The sequence below is a fragment of the Saccostrea cucullata genome, unplaced genomic scaffold, assembly GCF_032062105.1.
Source record: "Saccostrea cucullata isolate Sc308-1 unplaced genomic scaffold, CSIRO_AGI_Scuc_v1 ctg1976, whole genome shotgun sequence".
Lineage (NCBI taxonomy): Eukaryota > Metazoa > Mollusca > Bivalvia > Ostreida > Ostreidae > Saccostrea > Saccostrea cuccullata.
The window spans coordinates 75,144-89,109 of NW_026940984.1; the positions used below are offsets into that span (position 1 = coordinate 75,144).

Genomic DNA, 13,966 nt, shown 5'->3' on the forward strand with positions numbered 1-13,966 from the left:
GTTTTTAAGATAGATGCAAATTTGTTTTGAATACAATTTCTACACCACGTTTTACCAAAGCTTTGGTAAACATGTATGCGATTTTATTTTGTTTTTCCATCTGAATCTTTTTTGTTAAAGTTGGCAAACAGCATGGCGTGCAATATCGCAATTAGTATAATGAGTTACGTACGTTAAATGTCTTAAACTTTCAATATCCAACCTGCATGATGACTACAGTCATTGTTTGATTTCATTTTTGAATCATTTGCTCGCACCATGTCAAATTCTGTATGAATATGATGATGAACAAAAGATAACTGCTTCCGCTTAATCTGATATACATTTCATTTTTTGAACAGTTGTTGATATGAGTTTGAAATATTTATGGAAGCTCAGTGTTGATACAACATAAATGAATGGGCTCAGCACAGAATTAAGTAACCAAGCCAGTTGTGCAATTACTAAAAACTCTTTCTCTGTGTTCTCAAAACTATATAATGAAAAGATGTAGCATACAAGGAAAAGAATAGCTGATGACATGTACACGATTAGAATTAATGACGTCACAAGAGACATCTTGATAATGTTGTGTTCGATGTTGTGTTTGCTCATTGTGCGCTTGAGACGATGTATCTTCTTAACATGGAATATAATAATCAACAGTGCAGGAACAATAATAAGGTAAATACGAAATGTTATTATCACAGAACTAGGTGTCTGTATTCCTGATTTGTATCGTAGCACGAAATAAAATGTTGAAAATAATATGCTTACGATCCAAATAGCAGCAGATGACACAATGATGTTTCGCTTACGTAACTGATTGAATTTTATCGGCTCCGACACCAAGTCCAAACAGAAAAACCACGTGAGCCGCAGAGGCATGGGCAATACCGTAAAATATGACCAAAAAAGTGGCACATGGAACTTTTTCAAGACGAAAGCCACCAAACTTAAATCCAGCATGAGCAACGTAAAGAAACAAATTCACAACATCTGTAAATATTATAGTTCTAATAACAACAAATACAGTACCTTGGAAATGTTTGCCCCACGTGAGCTTCACCAGTGTGAGTACATTTCCTATAATTCCAAGCAGGGTTATTGTAACCACAAGAACGAAGTGATCTTTGTGTAGATAAATAGGAACATCTCGTTTTATCTCTTCATCGTAATCTGTTTTATTCTGATTTGATACGACGTCCATAATTAAGTCCAGAATTCCACGTGTACCATTTAAACTGAAATTTATTTTTTAAAAATAAAATACAAGAAATATTTCGATAAGAAATGTGAAAACAAATAATCAATAATAAGGCATTAAGTCTTTCCAACTGAATAATATTCACAACTTATTTAATAAGAATAAGTAAGTTATATATAAGTTAATTAGCTTAACTTACCTCGGAAATCCAATCATAATTTCTGATGTCTTAAAGAAAAGTTAATATGTATCCATCTCGCTTTAAATGTGGCTTAGTAATGTTTTGAATACATTGAGCTGCATTATATAGTAGGCTGTATCGCAGATTAGATGCTCCCTGGTGCGCGCTTCTTCACTAGGTGTTTCCCAAGTGCAATCTGAAATCTGAAATAAAATATTTACATTTTTGTATGAGTAAGAAAACCCCTCAAATTATTTCCTAATTTTTTATTGAATTATTGTATTTGTCAGAACGATTTTATTTCTAGTATAAAAAGTGTGATATTGCGATTTTGGCATGTGTTTATAAAAGTACGCCAATGTCTTCTTTACATTCTAGTAAGTAACTGCAGCAAATTACATCGGCATGTGTGATATTTAGATAATACGGCCGAGATGTAAAAAAGGCACTTAATTTATAATTACTGCCTAATTCAATACTGTTAGATGCCGTAATAAAAGAATGTAAACATACAAGAAAACATGAACACATTACGGCATACATGTCTGGGTCAAATATATTAGTTACAATTAATGAATATTAACATTTGAATCAATAACGTTTAATTTATGACATTCTAGATAATATATAATGTATTCACCGAAGTTAACAGAAAACGTGACAAGATATTAAATTAGTTTGCATAAAAATTACGTATACATTGTTAAGTCTTTTGGCAAGTCTTATGGCAAATATTAGCAAAAGAATGAGAAAAAAAATATATTAGAGTAAAAAAAAATCATTAATAATTGTAAGCATATTTGATCATTACTGATAATTAAATCTTTTATTTATTTATCCGCTTGAGTCACATATATGTGCAAGTTTCATTTCTGTTATTAAAGACGCAGTTGTCTATGTTATCACAATGCCTGCATATCATAAGATATTGTCATACAATATTGAATATTCATGTGCTTAATGTGATGAAATTGAAAAATCCTTCTTTTATCTTTATCACTTCTACTATGCGCTGTAGCAAATTATGTCGAACTCACCTTGGTCGACTGGAATATTTTGAGTATACTCTGAAAGGTGATTTTTGAAGAATGTCATCCACAAAAAGCGCACTGCGAGTAAAATGTGGATTTCCAGACTTAGAATCAAAACCAAATTCTCAGATCTAGTTTTATAATGAGCCTTACAATCCAAGACCATCTTGTTACAAGTCTTGTCTGTTGGAAGAAAAAATGTATGTTTTTCATGTAATCTTTTCATATTTTGAAAATGAAATAAAAATATTAATTTGGATTTTTTTTAGTTGAAAGATGAAAATATGTGATTGATTTTTGTAGAATTTAAATAAGATAAAAAAATAAGATAATTTGCTAACATAAAAACTTAAGCACATCGATTGACTAATTTTAGGAAAACAAGCTTTGATTTTCTGTCGAAGTCTAAACCGTACTGCGCAAGATCATTGATATTGTATAAAACTACAGTAATAAGAATATTCTCCCCTAAAATTTTATTTTACAAAAATTAACTACAGTAAACCATAGTAAATACTTTGATTAATTATGCAAGTTTACGCTTGAACATCTGAATATCTGAAGATTTAAAGTCTGAATAAGTCGTAAATTACATAAATGCATATATATCGGAATATGAAATTTGTATATACTGACACGCAAAAGAAACGCAACACCCTATTTTAGGGGGAAATAATTATGTAAAGTAAAGAATTTTGTATCTTAAAATTATGAATATCTTCAATTTAGTAAACATCAGTAAATTAACAGTTAAATGATTTCCATTCCATAACCGGAAGTCAAGTTTTAGTCTGCTTAACAGAAATCAAAAATTGCATGTTTAACAAAACTATTTGCAATATTATGGAGTTTTAAGGGTTTTTTACTGTTCATCATAAGTAATGCAGCAATATTTCAAAAAATAAACTCTGAAAATTCCCGAAACAATGCTAAGGCTACTTGAAAATGGCTTATGTACGTATTTCCATTGCTCTAGCTGGGAATTTTTAATGTAAAGGTGATGGAGAGTTGCTGATGCGAAATTTCACTTCATTTCGCCTCAACAGGGTCTTACATATCATATGCATTAAGGACATTCCTTGTACCGGAAGTCCAAGGGTGACTTCACTGCTCTAAGTTAAGAAAATTCGACCTAATCATCTGAAAAACGGGCATTTAAAAATGCTAATGATAATTCTTTCGCTCAGATCTCGATATCAATGAACCTATTGTATCGTAGAAATTAAGCTACAATTGTTGTTTAGGGCAGTCTTGCAAGTTTTACTTGAATGGTTGGGAGGGGGGTGTTTTAACAGTCATATTTTACTTAGTAAAGTAAACAGATAAACATTGAACATTTTTATCAAATATCTGATGTTCTGAAAATGAATTTAGCCTTACTTTATTCGCTTTTGAAAATCATAAGTTAAAAAATCAAACATTTGTAAATTACTGCTTGTTGCGTTTCTTTTGCGTGTCAGTATATTTAAGAAATAGAGTGTAAGTAGAATTTTAGCGAGGATTTAATTTTGGCATTATTAGCGAGGGTGCTGACATCGCTAAAATTAAATATCATTTAAAACTAATTGTGTATTACATTGTATTTAGCTTCTTTAGTTAACATTTTAAAATTGCAAAAATTTCTTATCGCTAAAAATAAAATACAAGATTTTAGGTAGTCATCACTAAAATTGTGTCAGTCTAAAATTTCTACTTATACGGTAGTTCATTTTATTATCACAAAACTACTTATAGGAAGTTTAAAAATAAAATATTTCTGTCTGAAATTCATGGTAAAAACTGTGATTTACTATAGTGAAAACTGAGATTTACTATAGTTATCTATAGTTTACTATAATGAATTATAGTTATATGTAACTATAGTTAATAACTAAAATACTTTTTTTGTTTTTCATTTAGTTATAGCTGAAAAAAAAAATTGAAGCTTCCAGGGAGGAATCGACCTCCAATTTCTCTAGATCCAACATTGAAATATAATTAAATTAGATTAACCCACCAATAGGTTTACGTTGAGATGTACCAAACCTAAACCCACTTTAATATACATGCCATGCTTAATGTGGGGATTTTGCATTCATCGAAGTTCACTGCTAATTTTTCGAACATATTATGGCTTTTGTACTGTAACTAATTATTTTTTAGGCGTTTCCCGTATCTGGTACAAGTTCTTTGTTGAATAGATCATCTTCATATGCATTATTACTAAACCAAAAAAAAAAACCCTCAAGAAAGCACATATTACATACGTTTCAGGAATTTAAGCAATCATTTTGGGTAGTGAACGGTTAACTACCCATAATGATTGCTTATATAAGAAAATTTCGTCCTCAAATATTTTTTTCTTCAAAAAATTATTGTTTGGAATAAAGTTTGTCTTGGGAAGTAATAAATTCATATACGATTATTGTTCAAATAGTTCGCTGACAAGAATTTTAAAATTTTCTTAATGATCACCACATTGCAGAATGAGTACGGACGTATTTTGATATAGAGCATGATTTGGTAAATCTATCAAATTAAGAGCAATTTAACAAAAGTATGATGTGGCCTTTAACTTGACATTTATATATATCGGCAGCGTTTTATTTATGATAATCAACATAAGTTATTATTCCCCTACCGGTGAACTTCAAGGGGACTACACGATTCCTCTGAGTATGTCTGTCTGTCTGTCAATCTGTGTCACTTTCTATCCCGCTTGGTTTTCCAGCTGATTTTTGGTATGTGAGTATATCTAGTTGAGATACAAATCAGGGTCCGCTGTTATAAAACATTCTTAAGTCTGAGAATGCTCTCAAGTCTGAGGATTTTCTCAAATCCGAAATTCTCAGACTCAGCGGCCGTCATAAAAAAGTTGAGAATAATAAAAAATACTTTAAACTCTTTTATTCTCAAATTCTCAGCTGAGTTATTCTCAAGAGATGAGTTGAGAATTTTTTTTTTAGAATTCTCCAAGTTTTATAACGGCGGACCCAGGTATGCATTTCCTTCCGCGTAATTGATTTTTGACGGAGTTACGCGATTTTAATTTTTTTTATATAAATGAGTTCGTGATAATGACCTTATAAGTAAATATAACCTATTTACTGTTCGTATTTAGCAGACTCAATGTACATACCTATTTAGTACTTAATTTAACAGCTGAATATTCCGCCTACTTGATCAATACAGAGGGCTCATGGCGGCTGTGACCGTTTAACAGGGGATGATTGACACCTGGCCACAATTTGAATTTCCAGGAATCCGTGTGGATGCCCTGTTTAAAGATATGTTTTGTTCAGAGTTATTTCATGAGATCGATTAATGTTCGTTTTCTTCACACTTTTAAGCTCACCTGAGCTTTAAGTTTAAGTATGCTTTAGTAATTATCTATCGTCCATCGTCTGTCATTCTGTCCATCAGTAAGCTCTTCCTATTTTCAACCTCTCCTCAAGAACCACTGAGTCAATTTTAACCAAAGTTGGTTCAAAGCCGCCTTGGGTAAAGGAGAGCTTTAATGTTTAAATTGTTAAAATAAAGGTTCAAGACCTCTATAAAGGGGGGACAGAAAAATGTAGCCAGGAAAAGACAAAAACAAGTTGAGGTTATAAAAAATTCTTATTCTTATTAAAAATTTAGATTTTAAATTGTTCAAATCAATCATGACCCCTGAAGGTTAGATGGAGCCACAATAGAGAATTCAAGTTTAACATTGAAATATATAAAAAAATCTTTAAAAATCTTTTTCTCAAGAGCCACTAGGCAAAAAAGCTTAAACTTTTGATTAAGCACGCTGGGGTAGTGTTGAACCTTAACTGTTCAAATCATGACCCCGGGGCCAAAAAAAGTTTTACAATGAGGAAAATCTTTTGAAGAACAACATTGCCAAAGTTAATAAAGTAAGAATTGGGGCCTATAGGCTATTGCTTCTTGTTCATTAATAATGTAAGTGAACCTGTAAATAGATTGTATAATTATGCAAGCTGCATGACACTTCTGACGATATTCTCCAAAACCGAGTGTAGAAAATCGCAACTTTTTGTACTACGGGATCTGTAACGTTATGGTCAAAGACTGAAATATAAAACCACATGCACGCTACAGTTTTGTAGCTTTGACCGACGTTGATTTTCTATCAATTGAAAGATGTTTCCTTCGAATTTGTTTTTTCTCAATATTAAATATAAATTTTTACGTAAATACACTGTACTTTATTTATGTTCTAGGTCCTTACGATTTTAAAAAGTGACGCAACTTCTTTATTTGAAAAACATTTAATTATTTTTATTGGGGCTATTTTTATGAAGAACATAATTATTTATCCGAAAACTGTCTTTTAAAGATCATGAAATTTTAATCCTGGACCGTAATTTTTAAATGAGACCTTTAAATGAACCATGATCTTTACAAAATATTATATTTTAACAACCAAATCGAAACTTTTCTCAATTGGATTTTCAAAACAAATATTTTCTAAAATAAGTGTATCTAGAAGCAATGAATCACTTTATCAGAATTTCTATTCTCCGCGAACTGCATGGATTACTATCAAACTTGACGTTTCAAGTTTACTTGATATTTCAATCGACACTTTTGTATATTTTTGTGTTAAATATTTATCATTGATTAGAAATGCTTTAAGTAAAGTCATTTAAAACAACGTCAATCTAAAATATTTTCGTAGCATCCCCACCCTTTGAGCTTAAAATTTTGTTTTTAAACCTAATGTGATAACTGTTGTTTTTATCAGCGTTATTTTTAGATGATGAATTTATATGTTGTGCGTTTTCTTGTGAAGTGTTTAGATCCTACTTACGATTTTAAAGCAGCTGATAAGCTTAAATCAAATTTGATGCAATGAAAAATACAGAACTTATGCATCTGTAAAATATCTGTGAAATATATCTTTTAAAAGTGTCTATCAATAATATATGAAACAATCCTAATTTTTTTCCTTAAAAATGCATTTCTGATAGTACAAGTGAAAAATTCTGTTTATATCCCTGAAAATTTTGTCATTAAGTAAATACATGTAAATATCGCTTTAATAAACTGTACAATCAATATTTAGAGGGACATTCTTTATCGTAGATTTGGGAAACCATAATATTTTTCGTATCTTACTTGCTGGTTAATGAAATTAACAAACAAATATAAATTCCTTAACTAAAATTAATATGAAAGCTTTCTAAAAGGAAATTAGATACGTTAAAAGATATTTTAAATAATTTTTCAAGGACATTTGAGTAGATTTCATTGTACATATAAAGAGTGTTATATTCTGCTTAGTTTAACCCATAAGATGATCAGTACATACTCCCTGCTGACAAAGCAGGTATGTGTAACAAAATGGCCTTCCTTCGTAAGGCTCATTATATAAATTGTATTTTAGAAGTACTTGGATTTAATTCTACAAGTGGTAATCCAATTTTAAATCATAGTACTCTTTCTAAGAAAGAAATTCTTCAAAATCAGCTCGACATTTAGATACACTGGATATGGACGAGGTATTGTCAATAACCATTAGGCTTTTCCATTCTTATGTCGATATGATATATCCTGGTGAGCTTGAGATAAAAGATACCACAGAGTCGACTGACACATCTGTTTCATATTTGGATATTTTACTTGAAAAAGACGTTAATGGTAATGTAACAAACAAGCTCTATGATAAACGTCATGATGTTAACTTTTCTATCGTCAACTTCCATTACTTATGCAGCAATATACCTTCATGACCTGCTTGCCCTCAACAAACTGAAAATTATTTGGTCGGTAGGTAGGTAGGAAAATGTTTTGTCCGCATTTTAACATAGGGCCTATATATTTGTTGAAGGGATAAGAAGATTAAAAGGAAAAAAAAAACATTTTTTTTTAAATGGCCCTATTATCATCAAATCAGATATTTTTTACTTTATTTTTTTGCTCATAAAGTCAACAAAATGTACCAGCCCTACCCTTACTGTACGTATTGTCGTCTTTCAGTATATTGTTGTCGGTTGCCAAACTAAACGTGTTCGTATTGTCGCGCGTAATATTGAATAAGCACATAACGAAGAAAAAGGACAGATAACTCTTTAAATGAAAATAATTACAGTGTACTAGCATAGTAAACACGTTTAAAAGATAAACAAAGTATATGATAATAGTATAGTGCAGCTCCTCATTTCACTTGAAAAAGACATATGCATAATAATATCAGAATGTTAATATATTATCAAATGGACATTAATTTCCTCTGCATGGATATTTTTTTGGGGGGTATACCATTTCTTTTCTGTAAATGCCAAATAAAATGTCATAAAATTTTGCATATATTTTTTTTTTTCACAAAAGGGGTATTCCCCCGTGGGGATCCGGGTTAGAATAGATCCTCAGTACCCCCTTGCTTGTCGTAAAAGGCGATTAAATGGGTCGGTCCTTCGGATGAGACCGTATAAACCGAGGCCCCGTGTCACACCAGGTATGGCACGATAAAGATCCCTCCCTGCTCAATGGCCGTAAGTGCCGAGCACAGGCCTAAATTTACAGCCCTTCACCGGCAATGGTGACGTCTCCATTTCAGTGAAATATTCTGGAGAGGGACGTTAAACAGTATACAATCAATCAATCAATCAAAAGGGGTATTTATGCAAAAAATGTACAAATACGTGACTTTCAGAGGATCAAAAAATCGGTACAAGGTGTACAATGAATTTCTTTTAAACGAACAAAGAAACGTTTTTGATTAATTGATGAACACATAACGTACAAAAGAAGCTTAGATCATATTACTCATTATCTTCATTTATAGTTAAATTTCATAAAAATCAAGATGTTTAAATAATACAAAATTCATTTGATAAAATTTTTCACACTTTCGTTTGAATAGAAGAAAATGTTTCCTTGCGCGTGTTTTCATTGACGCCCATCGACAAAAGATTCTTGAGTTTTGAGATATGAAATTTTATGATGCAACTCTAGAGAATTGGAAGAACGAGGATAAGTCATTTCTAATTTAAGATCAAGAAAAACCAATTCAAACATTTTGTTCTCGGAAAAGATGTTGGAATTACCTAGATGTTATGTTTATCTGATACCTTTTTACACTTATTGTAAAACTGGAGTAATTGCTAGAAATTGTAAGAACAGCAGATGTCCGCAAACAGCATGCTCTTTGTATATGATTATTGACAACAGAAAAAAAAAACATCATTAGTGCAGAGAAGCAGATGAAAATAATTTCCATAGTCTTATAGATACATGTAAATGAAATTTAATTCTCTTTTTTCTGAGATTATTTCCATATAATTTTTCATGTCGTCTTTAACATTTTTTTCGATTTCGGAAAAAGGTTTCTTCTAAGAGTTTAAGATCACTTTATCTTACATTATGTGAATTGATGTAAAACATGTACTGACATTCAAACGATAACCAAATCTGCATTTGCTCATCAGTTATTAATAATAAACTGCACAATTGTAAGAAAATACAATTAAAGCTGGCGTCATGCTGGTGTACAATATAATTAAAAATTCAAAAACTTTGTTTAATTTTACATTTTTATTTCAAAAACGAATAAATTCTTTACCCGACAATTTAGTACAAATTGCTTTGGTAAATATAAGTTGCGTGATTGTGGTTCTTTGAAAGTTTTTAAAACTTTTATTCCGACTTTTCTATTACATGTATAAGTAGCTTTTTTTCAAATTTTATCTTGGCTTGTCAATTTTAAAATATATTGCCGAGGCATTACTACGCTTTCGTAGCAAGAACAAGTAAACTGAAAACAAAGAAACTCAAATTTTAGTTTACTCTGTTAACAAATTGCATATTGACCACCATCAGAACAAATTTAAGATTCTCATTTTTTTAAAATAGATATCTGTCACATATCTATACACGACTTATTTGAACACCGACTAACCAATATTTCTGATGTATCAGTGTGAGTAATTGAAAACATTATTGCAACTGGATGTTGAAGGAAAAATGCCATAGTTATGAATATTCATGTATTAACCACATACCCCTGTCATCAAGACCTGCACTAAGTGTTGTGAGAAATTTGAAGCCCGTAACCGGCATACGGTGACGTCTCCGTATGAGTGAAAAATTCTCGAGAGGGACGTTAAACAATGTACAATCAATCAATCAAAATCAACCTACCAAACCCTTAAACGTGGAGCAAAAAATAAAGAACAATACAGTTTCTCAAGAGTTCTCTTATTTTGCATATTGCTACATTCAGGATAGGCACTAACAATTCGCCAAGTTGAGCAACCTTATCTTTTTCTCACATTCCGTTCTTTTGCAAAGTTTTTATTTGGATTATAAAATGAAGGCAGAAATGCTTTCTTCACACTGTTCTGAAAACGATTTAATATTCTCCCGGCCCATGCTATCGAGACTTCATTTTGATTATCCTTGGTTATTGTGGAACTTTTATCCTAGTGAAGGGTCCGTTCATACCATTCGTTAAGAAGACAAGTTTTCAGGTGATAACTTGTTATATAGGTTTTCACAGCTCTGTTGAAATCATGGTCCACAATCTTAGGGAAATATCCAGATTCCACTAAAATTTTTAGAAGGATGTAACTCTTTTTAACAGGACATGGAATGTCTTTAATGATACTCTGTTCTAAATAAGAATAAGAAATTCCATAGAACAAAGTAAAATCTTCCACATGACATCTATCAGGGGTTTTCATAATAACTGTTGAATATCTGTCCACAGTTTCATTTTGGCAAATATCTTTCTTTTGGCAATGTAGATGCTTCGGTGTCCAGTCTGCAAACTGTAGAGCAGGGACAACATCTACTGAGGAATAGAAAAATTTGGCTTCCAGAAGCACAATATGACAGTAGTCTTCGTTTTCTTTGAGTATTATTCCCAATTCTTCATTTACACATTCATAGAACTCTTGAAGAAACAATTGACTGTCAAGATATTTATCATAGGGAGAATTCTGATCTCCTGATCTTATCCGGATTTTCACAAAACTTTCAGGAAACATATCATCCTCAACAGTCCGGAGAAATCGGAAAGGATAAATAAATAATCAAATCAATCTCGAATTCTCACTTTGGTTCCTTCATACATACTCCCAGCTAGCTTAACTTTGCAGTTAAATAAAGGATATTTAAGAAATAAAGTCCGCGCTTTCGTGAATGTTGCAGAATAACCTCCAAGGTCGAGAAATGTTGTTTAAAAGATAATGGAAGATTATATATCAAACAACATTTCGAGACCGAGGAGGTTATTCTGCATCATTCACGATAACGAGGACTTTATTTCTATTCTATCATATATAACAACAATCTCTTAACTACGGATAATCGTTTCCTCTATAGAGAAACGAATCAGGTCACCATGTCTCGATTACGCTGTTTCATTTAACACCAGAGGTAAAATTTGTTTGCTTACTTGTGTATAAAATGCAGACGATTTGAGCTTTCGTTACATTAAAAATAGCCTTTTTAAATTACAAATTTGTTCGTAATCTGTATTGATCAGTTAAAATGAATACAACAACAAAATCATGTTCCTGTTTTACTGCTAAAATCACGTTGTTTAATGTGTAGGTAGGTCCGTGGAATAGCCCCGCTTAGCTATAAAAACCGAATTCATCAGCAACTTGATGCAATTTACAGTCTTTCTACTGCCAAAGACGACACATCGATGCGGTCTAAACAAGTATTTCATTCTACAGCCAAACATGCATTTGAATTGTTCAGATTTGATACGTGTTTCTGATCTGATAATTTTTGATGATTCGTGATTTATTGAAGAATTATGTCCGCCGGTTTCCTTTGATGTTTTCAAAAAACTTGGTAGAATTTGTGCTAATGTTTTCAGCAAAAAGCTTTAATAGGTGGTGAATTTTCTTTGGAACCAGATGATTATCTTCCAGTGAGTAAAATAGTCCCATTTCAATCAAAGTCAGAGATCTTTGCAAACAAGACTGAATAGATGATTCGTGGAGATTCAGATGGTCGAGATACTTTTCAATATATAGTTTGTCATTTTCTTTCCTCATGTACCTCAGGTGTGGACAGGTAATTAAAGAGTCCATGCCACTGCATTCCAAATTCGGTACCTGTAGTTCCAACAAGTCCATTTCTTGAAATTTTTTGCCATCATTTAAATCGGAAAAATAAGCAAAATTCAATTTTTTGGCTAACACCTCGGGGTTATTTCCAGCTTTATCTTTTAATGTGTAATCAGATCCAATTTGAAGTAACGTTTGAACTGAAGACTTTTATTTGAACCATACTACCCAGTGAAGAGCTGTTGACCCAAAATGTTAACAACATTAAGATCGTAATTACTGTCTAGAACGAAATGGATAATAACATGGAGCATGTTATAGTTTTTACAAGCCCAGTGTAGCGCAGTAGCTCCTGTTTTAGTCCTCTGCGCAACGTCTGCTCCATAGTCAAGTAATATATGCAACAAGAATGTCATTCTTTGAAGTAGCCAAGTGAAGAGGAGAAATTCCATCAACGTTTCGTTCATTGACGCTTACACCTGCTTTTACTAATAGTGGAGTGACAAGACCATCAAAAATTTGACTTTAATGTACCACCCTACCCTACGGCTGATTTGTACTTTTTTGGTCAGATATATTATCAAGCAATAATTTTTGCCCGGTCGTAGAAAATTCTATGGTCAAAAGTTAAAATAAAAGGAGATCAAAGATCAATGAATGAAATCTGACCATAACATTGTACATATAAAGAAAAGTTGAAGGACTTCGTTAAAATAATGTATATTGGTATAGGAATTTTATTTATTCGGTGAATATATTGATTTCATGGAAAAAGAAACGAAAAGTTGAAGAAGAATGCCCGTTTGTCTGTCTGTAAAATGAAAGGTTTGTCTTATAGTATTTTATTTAAACTTAAAAGGTTTAATGCTAATGTACGTTATTCTTTACGTACAATCACTTAATATTTAGTACACAAAGTAAAGAAAAATAAAAACAAGAACAACAACACCCATCACCCCTACCCCCCCCCCCCACCCACCCACCCACCCACCTAAGAAAACGGAATATGACCATTTATTTCGCATTTTTTTTTAAAATGTTTTGTTTTTTTAAGCCTTTTACATCTGATTCATTATTTTATTATAAAAAAAATTGTTCGACCCTGTTTTAAAAGCTTTTTAGTAAAAAATCTTCTAGAGGTCATCCTTGCTCTCACACTGAAGTACGGTATTCCGGTCTCATCCAAAGGACAGACAACATATCAGTTAAAGTCTTATTATTATTAATTTTCTGTCTAAATAGGCCAAAAAAATTTTTATCAATAAATGTTGTCTATGATTTGAAAATTTACGTTTAATTTGGCAAACTTTTGAACACGTGTTTACTCATAAATTAAGCAGGTTACATTGTAGAGATTTTGGAGTTTTGAAAGATTTTAAACACGTATTTGGTGTTAAAATTGCAATTCTTGGAAAAGAGGTGAAGAGTTTAAATAATGACGTAATACTTTGCTATAGCTGTAATTTCTATTCATTGGTTTTCATGTACACGTACATGTATATCTTTATCGTTAACTTTTCAAGAATATATTTTATTTGAAAACTAAAAAAGTAGAAAT

The 13,966-nt window shown here is 31.6% G+C and overlaps 1 protein-coding gene and 1 pseudogene across 1 annotated transcript; both read right to left on the bottom strand.

Moving 5' to 3' along the window:
• Positions 1-253: 253 nt before the first annotated feature.
• LOC134256765 (galanin receptor 2b-like) lies at positions 254-1,495 on the bottom strand (annotated as a pseudogene).
• Positions 1,496-10,721: 9,226 nt separating this feature from the next.
• On the bottom strand, positions 10,722-11,564 carry LOC134256771 (uncharacterized). The gene has a single exon (XM_062739441.1). It carries the CDS (start codon positions 11,371-11,373, stop codon positions 10,807-10,809), a length of 567 nt encoding a protein of 188 aa, XP_062595425.1. The 5' UTR covers positions 11,374-11,564; the 3' UTR covers positions 10,722-10,806.
• Between the last annotated feature and the right edge of the window lie 2,402 nt (positions 11,565-13,966).

Bases quoted from the DNA above. Each gene is read 5' to 3' on its own strand.
- LOC134256771 (XM_062739441.1), bottom strand. From the start codon at position 11,373: ATGTTTCCTGAAAGTTTTGTGAAAATCCGGATAAGATCAGGAGATCAG.